The 16,743-nt window shown below is 42.6% G+C and overlaps 1 protein-coding gene across 1 annotated transcript; it reads left to right on the top strand.

Moving 5' to 3' along the window:
- Positions 1-75: 75 nt before the first annotated feature.
- Positions 76-16,698, top strand: Zip99C (Zinc transporter Zip99C). The gene is made up of 5 exons (XM_031990970.2): positions 76-1,414; positions 12,008-12,118; positions 13,869-14,146; positions 14,254-14,782; positions 15,013-16,698. The coding sequence occupies exons 1-5, from the start codon at positions 1,207-1,209 to the stop codon at positions 15,186-15,188; spliced, it is 1,302 nt and encodes a 433-aa protein (XP_031846830.1). The 5' UTR covers positions 76-1,206; the 3' UTR covers positions 15,189-16,698.
- Positions 16,699-16,743: the final 45 nt, after the last annotated feature.

Genomic DNA, 16,743 nt, shown 5'->3' with positions numbered 1-16,743 from the left:
ATCGTTCTCCGTCCGCGCATTCTCCCTCTTCCTCGCACTCGCTAACCTAGCGGAGCGCCTTGGTACCTATAAAAGAGGCCGTGTTTGGCCGTAACGCGCATTAACCGTTGCGTCGATGTGGTGAGCGAACGACATTACGTTTTTTTAATTCGTGCTGATAAGGGAACGTAAGAAAACAAAATAAGAACAATAGCAACAGTGCGAGGCTAACCGTCGAGAAGAGTGGTACAGCTGTCCACGTGAACGAGTAGCGAGCGCAAGGTGTAACATAACCAAAAAATACCTCCCACGAGAGGAAGAGGCCAGTCGCAGAGACTCCAAAGTGCGTCGTACGCCGTGCGACATTGTGTAACCGTGTTTATCGTTTCTGACGGTAAAGAGTGGCTGCTTGGAATTTTTCAGTGTCACCCTGCACGTCGAATCATAATCAACAACGAAAAGACGAGGAGGTAAAGGATTCGAAGTATCACGGTTGACAGTCGTCACCTTTAGCCGGTCGTTATTTTCGATGGTATGAGACACCGTCGTGTCAAGAGCGAATCGAATAAACGTGCGAAGAGTCCACGCGACGAAGAGACAGAGAAATAATCGAAGAAGAAAGCGCGGGAGCGCTGACGGCCAAGATCCCTCTAGATCGGAACGCGTGTCCTGAGGATCGTTGTCCGCTTATTTACTGTCATAGGTACGATCACGGTGCCATTGTCCCTGCATTGCGGCGCTATGAAATAACAAGAGGGTTTATTTGATCGACAAAACCGGCGAGAGTAGAGGCGACGACCGCCTGATTCGTAGCGTCCGTGCTCAGTCCTCAGTGTAGGCTAGTCGGGCGTACGGTAGTCGTTGTCTCGACGATCTTACACGACGCTCATTTCCTGTCTGTCGATCTTCTTCACTGAAACGACATTCTTGCCTGAGAGATACTCGACGCCCGAACAACTCGGCTTCGAACCCCGTGAATACGACACGTACGGTTCACGTTCCGAAGGGTGCTGTAAGAAAGAGGTTATCTTCGTATAAACAGACTCACGAGGAGTCGATAAATACGTGGTTTCATTGTATATAATACATTGTGGTTGTTGTCCGTTGGATTTCGATTGATTCTGACAACGCCGATCGGAGAGGCATTAATTTCATCGAAGAAGAGGAAAAAAGGGAAAAGGAAAAGGGATTTTGACGAGCGGAGTATTCGATACAGGACGCGCAAACATGGCGGCAAATATGAGCACAGAATCCCCCGGATTCCTTTATGAAATGGTCACGGAAGATTTATGGATGCCCTGGGAATCCACGGTGGATTCTTTCGAGTACACTCCATGGCTGTTCTCCTTGCTAGGCAGCACTATGATCGGGCTGACCGGTATCTTCCCTCTGTTGGTCATTCCCATCGATGAAGGTGCCGATTTGAAAACTGGAGGTAATTAATTTGTTCACGAACGTTGGCACCGAACGGCCTGTATCTTTTTATCATTTGTATTTAACGACCGTCAGCATGAACCTACATGATTTGAGAGGAATCATATGGTGTTTACTGCTGCTAAGGATTCTGACGATTCCACGACGGGAGTTTATGTGTACGTTTTAAACGCGGGAAATTATTCATAATAGGTTAGTACCGGTGAACCAATCAGAAAAGCTGTTACATCACGGTTATATGTCCGCTTTTAATGGATTGTTTTGTCTTGCTTTATTTGCTGAATCTTTCATTTACGACGAGCGTGTATTATTTTTTTTACAATGAATTTTCTTGGAAACATTTTGTAATATACGCTTTACCGCTGGTGTTCTATACCATCGGGTGGACGATGATTAGAAAATTCACGTTCACTGTACATAAACATGTATATATGCGAAGAAGGCATATCATTTGAGCAGAGCTTTGTCCGTAGAATTACATGTAAAATATTACTCTCCTATTAATTATACGACTGCGAGGACAAGCGATCTCAAAATGTTAGATACTTTGTGAAAACTGTCGCCATGTTTACAATGACCAAATGTGGTTGCTAGACGTATCTGTTTTTCCACATTTACGTATGTTAAAAATTAATAATGTATGTTATGCATACATAAATGCATAGAACATTATGAAGCAAACAATTGCACTGAAATTTAAATTATTTCTAATACTACGCAGTTCTTGCACAACTGTAGTTTTTGTAAATGATGTCATGGACATATGTGTTCGTATAAAAATCCGCACTAGAGCAATTATAATTTGATCGAAGCACTGTTGATTAGTTTCTAAACAACAGTGCAATTACACGCGGAAAAACCGACTCTTAGATAACGCTTACAATTGAGTCGCAATCTTTACCCTTAACGGGTCAGATGACGGGTACACACATATTTTCCTCGTACGATATTAATCGGGTCTTAATCAAATATCCAAATGAAAAAAAACAGATCCACACCATTTACTCTTCTCGACCAAGTTCTGTATTCATATTGAAGCAGACTTAAGTTTGTTAATTTAAATAATTTAAGTCAATTTAGTCACAATTATGCGTAGAATGTCAACCGAAATGGTACGATTACGAATGTAAATATTTTCGCGTTAGTGTCCGCTATAATTATTCCAAGGTCGTAGATAGTCAATTTTTACATCATTCCTTCTCGGAAATTGCCCAAGTAGAATTTAAATATACATAAAATCATTGAAATACATTAATCCCTAAAATTCGTTAAATCATTAAATATACAGGAAACGATAAATGGCAAAAATTAAACATGTTGCGAGTATCATATTATCATCGTTTCACGAGATCAGATTTACCACGACAAAATCGTGCAGAACTGACATTCTAAGCTGAAGACCGTGTCGATGCTCGATTAGACCGGTATAGTTCTCGGCGATTCTCCACGCGGCACCTTGCGCAACAGGATACGATCTTGTGCCACGAGTTCACTAGAAATCCGTGAACAATTGTTGCCAGCCTTTTTCCTAGGAAAAAAAGTGCGTCAACTTATTGCAACTTTCCCCTTGAACTGCAATAGGCGACCCGTTTACGACATCTTTCTCCGAAGTGTTTCAGATCGCTTCTAAGCAAACATATTTTTACTCGCGCCGTGTACACCGGTCGCCCTTCCGTTTCTTTTTTCCTCATTTCAACGATCGATGCATAGGACGCGGCATTGTCCGAGTAACACCGTGGTTCGGAGGCGAGTCGGGATAAAAATAATGATGTGTTATTACGTCAGATAGGATCCACGGACGCTTAAAAAGAAACTCGTTCGGCTACGCGGAATGATTCTGCTGCGCACATCGGTCTACCCGTCGCCAGCCGTTGCCAACCATTTCTCTGTAAGCATATTCTTATCTTCAAGAAAGAATTGCTCCGAATCAAGGTATAGTTGTAGGAAATTCAATGTAACTGCCGTTCGTCGTTATATTAGACGATGACGCAGGAAGGATTCCAAGGAAGAAGCTTTATCGAAGCTTTCCCTGATACTTTTATGGCGCTCATAACAGTCGGTTGATGTTGCAGATAAACAATCGTACCTAGAAGAGGGGAGTACAATTGAAAATCCTATCTAATCGCGCAGGAAAATAGTCTCGAGGGAAATGTAAAATTCTCGAGTAAGATTAACTTTTATTGGATGGTTGAGACCAACGCTGCTGGGAAGTGGCTCTCTCCACGTTGGCTACTTGCCCCCTCCACCGTTCTTTCTTCTGTTTACTCGGGGAAACCTAATGGCGTATACTTTGGTGGTCGGGCATGGCGAAGTTGTAAAATTAGACCCCGAAGACCGGCGCCTATTTTTGCGAGGAAACCCAGGCACTTTATGGGCCTTAACACGGTCAGACCTGTATATGAAAAATTATTTTTGGACTGAATCTACTGAGGACTTGAATTGAAACATTCTTGCAGCCCTACTTGAACTTGGAGACTCCGCTTAAATTTCTAAGAATAAAGTTGGCTCCAAGATGTAAAACTTATTTCTGTGGTCGGCCAAATAATTTTACAAGTTCGTCGCTCCTCTTTCACCGGTTACACGCTTTCTATGATCTTCATCGATGCTCGTTCCGCGCCAATGCGATCGAGCAAGGTCGTGGAACTCGTTTCCCAGCGGGACACGTAACAATGGAATTCGTGGAAAGCAAGAGGACATGCAAATATAATTCCCTACGCATCGGGATGTAAACCGGATTTAGGCGCGACATAACATACACAGGGTGTTCTGATTTAACGGTATAATATTGAATACGTTTGTCTCAATGCGAAGCGGGTCTTTTGTCTTTTGTCTACTGCGACGCGAAACGTTCATTCTGGAGCTACTTCAGCTACTCGACACCCGCGATTCTATGGTTAACCTTTTGTAATAGGATTATATAGTTTTCTGTACAGCACAACGCGTTGCCAAGCCGGTGAACAGAATTTTACGGGGCGTCGCAGAGAACTATCAAGTGCTAGCTTCTGGTGATACATAATGCAACAATCGTTTAGAATTCGCTGTGCATGATAGAAGAGGAAAGAACGCAATAGTCAAGCGTCGGTCAAACGTTCGTAACACCACCGCACTAAATAATTGCTGGAAAACTAGGAAACTCCGCGCCGGCCAGCGAAACAAGCGTAGTTAGAGTTAGCGCGTGTCGATACCGTGCCGCGACATGCCAAACCCCGAAGGTCGTGGAACTTGTTGGACACAATGCGGAATACGAATGAAATGTTTAGTTGTCCCGTAGGTGGAACGTGCACGCGGTATACGTAACATCGTTTCCAACGACACCTGCGAATTCAAGGGTATCGTTTGTATTCCGCGATGTTCCACGACTTTCGCCGGAAGCACAGATTTCTTTCGCATGGGCAGGGAATTATTGTGAGAATTATCGTCGCGTGTAGCTCGGTCACGGAACGAGTTTCTGTTAATTACCGAACAAACTAATGGGGAAACGATTCCGGTGGACAATGAACTATGAGCCGTTTCTTCGTCCATTATTACATCGAATTCATTTGCTCTTTGGATCAGTGAGACAGCGGTTTCCTGTTGACGCGCGCAACGCACGATAGTCGCGGAACGTCGCACGAAACTTCGTATTTGACTGTTATCGTTCACGGTGCAGCTAACCGTTGTGTAACGCGCAGATATTGCACACAATTTTGTAACGGAGCGACGAAATCTTGTTAACGCGACACGCGCGTGGGTCATTGTATCAGGTGGTAATATAAATACGTTCGTCTGCGAATACGACCGCGTTCTAATTCTAAGAATTTAATTATAATTACAATTGCGCAGTGTCTATACCGAACGGGAAGTCGCTTATGGCCAATCTAAATTCAACATTGCTGTTTCGCCGCTTCGCGAAACTAATAATACAACGAAAACGTTGAATCCGAACGTAATTGTATTGCGACCGAATATTCCTCTGGAGATTCCCTCGCTGCATGCACGCGGCGAGGAGCATCGACGAGATTACAACAAGATGGCTGACGAGTGACGCTAGCGGGAAAGGGAGGCAAAACTTAGTGGATCGTGGGAAGGAATGGAAGAAGGTCGACAGTGATCCTCATCCTTTTTCCCGGGGTGTCCCAACGGCCGACGTTCATCCGTCGTTTTCAAAGGAACTCCCCTCGCGGAATGCTCGGTTAATGTTCGTCCAAGGTGCGGATACTGCACCTGGCCGACCCACTCGCTTACACCTGGAGGCGAGGTGTGAAAACCCCGAAGTGAATCGATACACGTCGCAGTTTTCGCGTCGGCCCGCCGAAATCCTCACCGGCGAAAACGCTCACGGCGGTTTTCACTTTTACATTCCGCGGATTGTCCCGCGTTTCGCAGGAAATCCGGCGATCCCCGCGACGGTTCTATGTCGCGATTCGGAATTCACGGTTTCGACGGCGATCAATAGCGGCACGCAGGCCATTCGAATGGTGAATTGCATCGGAAGCGCGGCTGCTAGATCCGATTTAAATCCACCGCCGCGACTAATTCTCCAAATGACGATTCCCCTTTTTTCCGTTCACACCGTTTCCCATTTATTTTTTCCCGCTGGCTCTCTCCGTCTCCCTGTTTCCCCGGGTTTTGCAAGTCAAACCAGCTCCCCGGGCCTCTATCTAGACACGCAGATCCTCCTATTGCTTATTCCTCGCCGGTAGCAGCCGCTGCAGCGCGCGTTGGTCGTCGACCTTCTTTGAGAACAGGCTTCTCCCGTTCTTTTTCTTCGGTCGCGTTTCGCTCGGGCCCGAACCAACAAGAGATTAAAAGGTGTCCCGTTTGCGTTGCGAAACACCGATATCTCGGTGATGCAAGGTTGCGCGATTTCATTTTTCGCGATGCAACGGGCCTGCAGCCCCGCGCCTGCATACCGATGCCAACCTCTCGTCGATCCGCCGACTGATTGACGGCTTTCTTGTAGATCGTTAACCCGATAGATCGTTGGCTCGTTCTTCGGTTGGACTATGACTAGTATCTTACATTTTCTCGCGATTAAAATCTCCTTTCAACATACTTTCTTCCGAATAAGGTGACTTGCACGGCACTGCCTTTAATATTAATTTAGTCCTCGGCTGTTCTTTAAGCCAGTCACGTTCTTATTTCATTAACACGGCGGTTCTTCGGACTTCATCGATCGCGCTCTTATTTTTTCAAGAAGATTCCTGCTTCGTTATTAGATCGTGAAATTTTATTAAAACGTTGACTTTTAGAGACCATTTCGCTGAACTTGGGGATCGAATGGAACTCCCGTTTATCCACTGAAGGTTTTATCTAGGTCTGAACAACGTAAAAGTCATAGTTTCAATTGAATATTCCGTTGTACCGAGTTGTAAGTGATTGCATCTATTGTGGCTGGTTCACTGCGCAACAGATATTATTAGCTGTTCCAAGAAACGTTCTTAGCTCATTCTCGTCCTATGCGATCAATTTCTTAATTCGTCTCTTCGGGTCCTTCTAGCTTTCTCTTTTATATAGTCTCCTCCTAGAAGACGTACACACTGTTCCCCGAAGCTGAAACGTTCCAAACGATTCCCTTTGAATGTCACGAGAGAAACACGCTCGACGCGAGACGGCTCGCCTGTGGAAATTCTGGAAGCGATCGCGCGAACGATGCGTTAAATTACGGTATCTGCCGGCCTATCACGCCAACGACTGTTCTCGAATGAATCCATTATCAAGCCAGTCCTCGGCGTTCCGCCCACGAGCATTATCACGACGAGACGCGGTCTCCATTTCTTTTAAGACCCATCCGATCCCATTGCGGCCGCATTCGACTTTAACTCGCCGCCATTTGGGTATCATTCCGTTGCCGGCTGCGCGCCGAAACGTGCATCTAAAGAGTTTCTTCGTGTGCACTCGGGACACGCCAACCGATCGATTTTTCTATTTTAAAAGCGGCCGATCATCTAGCCGCCGTGGAAAGATTTTTGTACGGTTGATGTCTGCGGAAATACATTATCGAATACCTTAAACTCTGTCTTGACCTAGTTGCAACTTTCAATTTCTTCCTATTTCAGTGAGATTCCCTTACAATTTGAGAATTACTCCATTCGTTCATCAAATTTCCACCATCACTCGGTGTATATATCATTTATGTATATTATGGAAAAAATGTATTTACCTAAATCGAAACGGAGGAACTTCAGCTGAGATATTTTTCGTTGAAAACGGCGGGAAGTTGAATTTTATCAGCGATTCAGATACCGTATCAATGTTCATTTCAATTATTTTTGGTCGATCCGATAATCAAGCCGTGGGCTATGATAAAATCAATTTTTAACGCGTTAAAAGTCGACGCCGATGCAATCGCTGCACAAGAAAGACAACGTTTTCATCGAATTAAAGCTACGAGCAGCGTTATTGAAAGTAATTACTCTTTTAGTATCGGACGTGGTGAACTTCAAACTGTTTTAAATTCGTTGAATATCTTAGTATAAATCTAACTTTCTAGCTTGTAATGAAACATTATATAATCCGTCTGCTTCCACGTGGCCGCGGAGAAGTCGATTTGCGATACAAGCCTTGCATTAAACCTCGGTCGTAGCGGAATTAAGGTGTCCGTGGGTTAGCGGCCAACGCGTTCGTATCGATAAAGCGTAATTTTAAGGATTGCTCGAGGGAATTCCAGCAATTGAAACAGAAAAAGAGACCACCGCGTTAGCGCGCCACACAATCTATTCGATTATAGAACACTCGAACGACACCGCTTCCAGATTATGTAGAAAGTTTGCGCAGCTTCTCGGATAGTAATAGATAATCAGCCGTCCAACGCGATTGTATCGCGAGACAGTTACTTTTCGTTGTACATCGATATCTGCATATTCGGCGGGCTAATTTCACAGGAATTTATCACGTGTCGTCGAGAACAATGCAGTCGTTATACACTAATGACTGCGTAATTAAACGTTAAACCCGTTCCCTGTAATTTCCCTGGTAACTTCTTTTTCCGTTGCCACATGTATTAGCGTATTCATTGTTCTTTATCGAGCTAGTTAACGTTGTTTTTCATTAAAAAATAAATTGATGATTAAGTCAATCTCGCGGCGATCTTCCCCAACTATCTGATGTGACGTCCGCGATAAGCAACAATTCGAAAATAACCAAAACAATGAACATTGATACGGTATCTACATTCTTGATAACATTGTACTTTCAACCTGCCATGTTCTGCAATTATATTTCAGAGAAATATTATACAGTAGAATTCCTCGATTTGCAAACGATTCGTGTAAATACAATCTACATCTATTGATCATCTATTACAAGAAACGATCTACGTTTAATAATACAATTTTTTCTATCATTAGCTTCATGAAGCAGTGATACAGCGCTGAATTTCAATTAAGCAAACTTTAAATAGTAACACAAATACACTATGTATTCATATTCCTTGAATAGATTTCCATAGATTACAGAAACTGAAATGGTATCGACCTCTTTATTCCGTTGGAGGCAGTGATTTTAAATGAAAAATATCTTTTCTTACTAAAATCGCAACACAATTTCCCTACACACAAATCTGCAATTTCTCTACTGCAACTTTCTTTCCAAACACGTTCTTCTGCGCGAAAGCGTCCTAACGCAATCGTAGACGGTGCCCGACAGCTTGTCACACAGTTAGTATCGTTAGGAATTATTCGCGGCGAAGTGAAAATGTAATTCTCGTCTTCATTGATTCCTTATTTATCCAGTTCACCGATGCGCCATATACATCTGCAATTCAAAGTCTCCTCCGCAGACAAGAAACCAGGATTCTCAGTGAACGTCGTCAGGCTTGATCACATTTTAATGATACTTAATCACCCGCTCGATCGCCGGATACCGTTCGCTGCAATCGAAACAAGATATTTCGTCATGGACGAGAAGAAAAAAAAACAACAACGGAATAGGAAACAAAGAGCGATCTACAAATGGACGCGAGAATTGCGAAGCGGGTCTGGCGGACGCGCGGCACGCGCTGATTCCCGAGGAAACGGGGCGGCGAGAGAGCGTGTCACAGAAATAATAATTCCGACGTGGAACGGCTGCTTTCCGCGATTCGCTAATTTATTATCGCGCTACGGCGCCTCGGGAGGTGCTCGTTTACGACGATAACACGGATTTATCGTTCGCCGCGCATCGCGAAACACGTTGCCTCTCGTGCTCCGAATTTCTATTTCTCGACGGTATTAAACAGTCTAAAAACATCTTCGAGTTGAACGTTATTTATTAACTCTACGGCGTTTTGCGGGTCTATTTAACTCAATCACGGTTTCATTTTCTCAGCACTATTTTCATCGTTTCGTTTTCTTACTGTTTTTAAATTTCAGGATAGAGCAGGAAACTTGTAGCTAGACTACAACTGATCCTCGTTTTACGCGAATGAACATCGTATAAATAGAGTCCGCCGGTACAAGAGAAAGCAAAATATTGGAAAGAAAAGCTGGTATCGTTTCAGAAATACATATTTATCTCACATAGCCAAGCAAAAGGAATAATATTTCAGAGAACTCAAATCAAGCATAAAAATTGCCGCATAATCTGATTTACTGTGTAAATTCTGGACGGAATGTATGCACTTCCACTTTTTTTAGCAATATGTCGAATGCACAGAGAAATCGAGGACCACGTCAGGGTTCACTTCGTACGATCGCATCGAAGATTGGCAACAATGATTCGCAACATTGTTCCGAACGAGATCGCGATGGAGATTGTGCGTTAATAGTAGCCATTTAATAATCCGTTCCGTGAATGTGGATCAAGGTCCGCCGAGAAACCGTATTGTCCGCGCCGTTAGTCGTTAGAATTTTTCCGAAAACATTGCATCACTCGTTTCTCGTGTTTTCCCGCGGGCGGATCAGTGACTAACGCACGCAGGAGTCATTGATAAAGCCGGCTAGGCGTTTCCTGAATAAGATTCAGTCGGATCGTCGCATCGCGACACGCGGCGAAACGATTTCTTCTCCGGTCGTTTCGAGTCCGGCGTGTTTACGTAACTCGCTAACCATCGTTCGATCAATCGGTAGATAATATGTTACAATGTATTGTTATCGATGGCGATCTGTAATTATTGCTACGTTGACGCAGCCAGATAAACTCTGATTCGAAACGATGCGGATCAAAACGATTGTGTGCCGAGCTCTCGGCTACCACCTGTGATTGCATTAGGGTGCTTTCACACAGAGGGACAAGTATGAAAAGAAACTTACAACGGAGAAATTGCAGATTTGCTCGTTTATCGAAATTCTTTTAACGTGTGGAATGTATCTAGGAAAATTGTATTACGAGTTTTAACGAAAGGTCTTCTTCATCTAAAATTAGACTACTACCCCTAACAGAAAAAAGAGTTTCGATTTCAGTTTATATAATCCACGGAAATTTATTGAATATCGATACAAATACATACTGTGTTTATGTTACTGTTTAATTTTTGATCAATTCAAATTCAGCACCATTACTTCACTGCTCCATGAAACTACATACAGAAATGTTGAATATATCCGAACATATTTACGTTATGGTCCAATATATTTCCGACAAATCTCCCCGGATCGTTTCAAATGATCAGAGGAAGAATTAATGAAGCAATTTAATGCGAACGCAGTTTTCATCCCTCAAACGATTCCCAATCATTCGGAAAAGGAGCACGGGGCGTAAGCTTCTCAGTTGAAACACGGCTGGAGTGCGGGCCGAAGATATCGGACCGGTTGAATCGTACTTTAACATGGTCAGTGATCCTGGAGCGCAAAGAAATCAACCGACGGTGAAATTGTTGCCGTCGCGGGGAATTTATCGGCACGCGGCATGCGGGAGGAATCTATCGGCTCGATATATTATCATTGTCGCGTGGTGCGACGCTCGTAACTTAAGATTAAAGACGAAATTTCTCGTCTGCGAACCGATTATTACTCGTTCCATCAATTCCCCGCCTACATCTTCACCTTTTTCGAACAGTAAATGCTTCCTCCAATGATACTAGATAGAAATACTTGCACTGCGACGGTTTTAAATATTCAATCGACACGGTTACGTTTGTAACGCTTCAAACGCATCAACCCTTACCTGTCGAATTTTCTTTGTAAACAGTGTTATTCGTAAACTTCGAATCAAGTATTAATCTAGTTTCCATTTGCTTATGAGCATGAAATTATTATTCAACGCTTAATAACAAAAGCTTGTCGTTTGTATAGAAACACCAAACTGTAGTCCTAGATATAAAGAAGTTAGTAAGGTTTAGTATTGTGTGTGTCGCAGGCTCTACGATTAAGGAGTTAAGAAGCCCCTTCTGTTGCTCGACTAATACAATAACCTGAAAGAAGCAAGTCTTTACCGGTGATTATACTTGAAATTTCGAGCACGTAGGATTGAAAAGTAGTTCGCGCAAGAACTTTGAGATCCTTGCCTCACGGTCAATTAACAGCTACCGCAGCCTCGCGACTCACGGACGAAATCCTGAGCGCTTTTAGAAGATCCTCGTTTAACTTTTTGCCATCGTTAATCCGACGAAACGAATTCCGGTTACCCAATTTCCAACGGTGTTACGTAACGTTCCGTTGATCCGTTATAACAGGTTCCCCGTATATTTCTGTTGCAGATAACGCCGGCACGCTGAAAATACTGCTGAGCTTCGCAGTCGGCGGCCTTCTGGGCGACGTTTTCCTGCATCTTCTACCGGAAGCATGGGCGAACAGCTCGTTCAAAACAGGTGAGCGGATTGTCTAGGTCGGCGTCTCGACGGTTCACCTCGAGATGGAATTCGATTGAAGCGAACGGTGTATGCTGCTCGCGGGTCACCGATCAAAATATCGACATGTGACAACGGAGGCGTTTATTTCGTTAGAAACATGACTCACCTGTGATAACGGATGAAACAGCGACGAGAATGATCTTCGAACGGAATCTCGTTCACTTTTCATCGACGTTTTACACGCTGGAAATAATACATTTCGCATGCGTATCGACGTTTTCGCTAGTATCGAAGTTTTTCTTTCCCTTGCCGGAAGCGGCGTATTTTATATTTGCGCGCAATCTGGCAGATTATTTATCAGTGGACTCTGGATGTTTATGAAGTAAAGATAAATGAATCATACATCATCGTTAACCCTTTACACCCGGAAGTTTTTCACATTCTTTGAAACGAACTGAATTAGAGGTTGTACACAAGTTAACAAACAAAGTTCTTATTTCAATATTTCACGTATTTATGGGTTACACGAAGCTTAACGTTGTATGTAAGACGTTATGATTTTGGTATATCAAATCAATTTACTGAGAAACACCTCGTGCGGTTATCGTTATTTCTGTAAGCTGATTAATTGCCAAAAATCAATGAACAATAATACTGAATATGTCTGTGGCGGTATCAGATATCATAATTGCAGCAATTGTCGCAACGGATGCGTCAGGGACAGCGAAAGTAATTTCTCTTGTTTCCTCTATTTAAAAAGTCTGATTCACAAATGCATTTATCTTTTGTTCACCGATCACTATAACCCTACTTCCCAGAAGCGAGACGCAACGTTCTACCCATTCGCAGATGTCACCACCATGTTGCAATTTCTTTGTTTACATACTGGTTACTAGTTAGGTGACAAAAAGACATGCGAGATGTGACGCGAAGGCGATGGGTCGAGGGGTCAGAGTGCAATCTTGAGTGATTTCCAAGCGTCTATAGGAGGAACCTCGTGCCATTGAAAGAAAAAAGATGAGGTTCAAAGTTTGCAGACAGCTTGCACAATTACATCGATCGATCCTCGTGGTCTTGTATACGAAGCAAAAACGCTATGGATCACGTTCGATCGAACGTATGCGCGTTACGCGATGAACTTCTGATTTTTCGTAACCTTCGCGGCACACGAAGGCGAGGCCACTTTGTTGCCGTTTTAATTGTTTCAACCCCATCGACCTTTTCTACCGGTTCCCAATTGTAACTTCAATCTGCTGGAACAGCATTCGACGTATGTAAATTGTTTCCGCTGTAAAACTTCCGATAGTTTAATCGGTAAATTCAATCGATCGGAGACTAAAGGCAACGTTCCAATGCGTATCGCAAGGATTTCCATTGGTTTCCGCCGACCGAACAGCCATTTCGATTCCTTTCCAATCGAATCTCGTTCACCTGATTTGTGCTCGGCGTTTAAGCGAAACGGCAATTCATCGTATTAAATCTATGCTGAACGAGACTTGGACATTGCCTCGCAGCATCCTCGCTCGCTTTGTAAACGGTTCAAGCAACAGTTACAAACCTCCATTGTGCATCAGTTGCGGATTTCAATTGCCGGCTGTCCTCTCCTGAATTAAACCGTCTCGGACCTAGTCCACCTACGATTCCCGAATTACCATCTCGCGATTGCCTCCCCACCAAGGCAGCTCTCGGTCCCCCGAGGCGAATTAATCGCCACGAAACAGGAAATTCGATTCCCACGGGATTGAACGAGGAATCCTTTCTGTTTCAGGTACGGATTCCGGTCATCCGTCGATGGGCTGCGGCCTCTGGGTGCTCAGTGGTTTTCTAGTATTTGTCATTGTGGAGAAGCTGTTCAGCTTCGAGCAAGATCCCGAGGCTGAAGAGGAACCCGAATCGTCGAAGGAGGATGAACTGAGTGACGAGGCCACTATCGAAGCGGAGAAAGAAATGGAGAACAATAATTGCATTATGATGGTGAACGGCAACCCGAAGAATGGGATTTCGAAGCGATACTCTAACACGGACATCCAGAAAGCTATCGACGAGGTAATTAAACGTTGTTACATTGTGAATGTTAGTGAATTTCATTCGTGGAACTTGTAAGTAAAAGTTTTCTTAGGGGTGAAGTAACACGCGGACGATGGACTTTTCAGTTTCAGCCATTCTTGGAGAAGAAGAACGGGTACTCTCATCTATCCGACGAATACAAGAATTCCCATAACAAGAACGGTTTTGTCATTAACGGCGTTAAGCCGGTGCTGATGTGCAATGAATTTTCCAATACTCAAACGCTGACCAAGATCAATAGCTTCTCTGCTGAAGTCTCGGACACCTGCTCAGATAAACAGAAATTGGTCACAGCTAATGCGCCCACCGTTAAAAAGACTGTTAAGAAGGAGAAAGCGAAGCATATAACTGGATACTTGAACCTGATGGCTAACGTGATTGACAACTTCACTCATGGTCTCGCGATCGGTGGTTCCTTCCTTGTGTCCCTCCGTTTGGGGGTGCTTACCACCTTCGCCATACTCATCCATGAGATACCCCACGAAGTCGGTGATTTCGCTATTCTGCTACGTAGCGGATTCAACCGGTGGGATGCTGCGCGGGCGCAGCTCGTTACTGCTTCCGGTGGCATTTTCGGTGCCATGTCTGCGGTGATCTTTTCTGGTGGTGAAGTAGGTACGTTCTGTGCTGCATTGCAATCTATTTCTGTAAATTTAGATCTTTCTTAATCAATGGAAATTTAAGTAATAGAATTAATGGAAAGATTTTTCTTATTAAGTCTCGGTAGATTTAATATTAAAATTGTTAGTTTTATAAAGTGACTATGTATTGCGTATATAATCTGTTAAGTACTCCGTGTGGTGTAGAGTGATAAGGTTTATTTAAAAATATCAATTTCGTTTCAGGAGCGAAGACGAGTTGGATATTACCCTTCACGGCCGGTGGTTTTCTTCATATTGGCATGGTAACCATCCTCCCAGAGCTCCTTAAAGAATCTAGTCCTAAAGAATCATTGAAGCAACTCACCGCGTTACTCTTAGGTGTACTCGTGATGGCGATTTTAACGATTCTTTGCGACTAGGGTGATGTCATGTCTTTTTATTTTTATTTTAAGCACCGTTAAGTTTAGTCTACCTTGTTTTGCGCGTACCGAGAGCAGTTTTCTTCGTGTTAATGCTCGGTACGCGTCAAAACGGTAATTCAAGTTGCCATATGAAAGAACCGTTATTCTTTGTAATACTTGTTGCTCAATAGAAATGAGTCTACATCTGGAGACAGTGAAAAAAATGAGGAATGATGATTAAGGACTGATTAAATTTATACCTAAATTGCGTAACGTTGTGTACTGAAATTCATTTCGAAGTAGAATTCGCAAATGTATCTATTCAAAATTGTTCACTACCGACTTCTCTTTTTCACTAGGTCCCATGTTGATTTAGAATTTCTCTGTGATCATGTTGAACAGTTATTATAATTTCACTCGAATACCGTGTAGCTAGTACGTTTACGGTCTACAATTTCCATTTTCCGATAAACATTTTGCGCTTGTTTACAACCAAAAGTGGAAAAGAAAATTGAGAGGAAGAGTATTTGTACGAATTACGTTTATATTTTTCGAACGTTTATCGGGAAAGTTGTATTCTCTGGAAGTTCGGTATTATCGATTTACATTAATACTTTTAAGAGTGATTGTTAGAAACCTGACATAGTTTATGCACACGAGAATGTACGTATGTTCCTCTGTAAAGTATTAGTGAAACGAGTTGTTTGCAAGAAAAGCCATTCCGTCTCTGAAAGTATCGACGCACTTAAAACTGTCGTGATGTGGAAGTTACACGCGCGAAATCAATATTTGACGTATGACTTTCACGTTATGAAATCAAATAATTGTGTACATAATGTTTATACTTCTTTGTTTACTGTATAAAAAAAAGAAACAGACAAGTTGAAAATTCATACTAAGAATTTCTATACGCAGCGTGCCTGCTCCGAAGGATGTATATTTAAGTTCCTGCGAGGTTATTGTATATAACGTTATTAGATTTACCTATTTTACCGTAGGAGTAACAAGAAAGGAGATTATTATTGCGAATGTAAAGGAAAGGAATGAAATTTATACATTACAAAAGCAACAATTGGCAAGAAACGTTATGTAAAGAGTCTGTAAAAATCGATATGTAGATATAGATTTGCTGTGTTTAATAAAATTCGAGAGATTATGTAAAATTCATGCATTTTAGAGACGTTATGAGATTATGCTTTAATCGAGACGTGAGAAGTTCATCTTACTTATCCAACTGGCTCATGTATCGTTGAAAAAAAAAAGAACGTGCATTTTTCTAATGTCGCACAAAAATAAACGCAATCCTTGTACTTAAAACATAACAAGGCATTCCTACCCTATAAAAAGTAAAACACTTGGTACATGACTGGTTTTTTTATCACATGTACATAGAAATCCTAATCTTACAAAACTGGTTCAGTCAATGACTTGGCCGATATATTTTCTATGAATTATGACTAAACGAACAGATTATTCATATGTAATCATTATAATTTGTGAATAAAATATGTTATTCTATAAAACATAATTCTTTATGTCTCAATACCATTTTTATTTTTAGATTGAAGGAAAA

Source organism: Nomia melanderi, chromosome 2, assembly GCF_051020985.1.
Source record: "Nomia melanderi isolate GNS246 chromosome 2, iyNomMela1, whole genome shotgun sequence".
Taxonomy (NCBI): Eukaryota; Metazoa; Arthropoda; class Insecta; order Hymenoptera; family Halictidae; genus Nomia; species Nomia melanderi.
The sequence above is the reverse complement of the archived record's forward strand: the minus strand, read 5'-3'. Positions and strand labels throughout refer to the sequence as shown.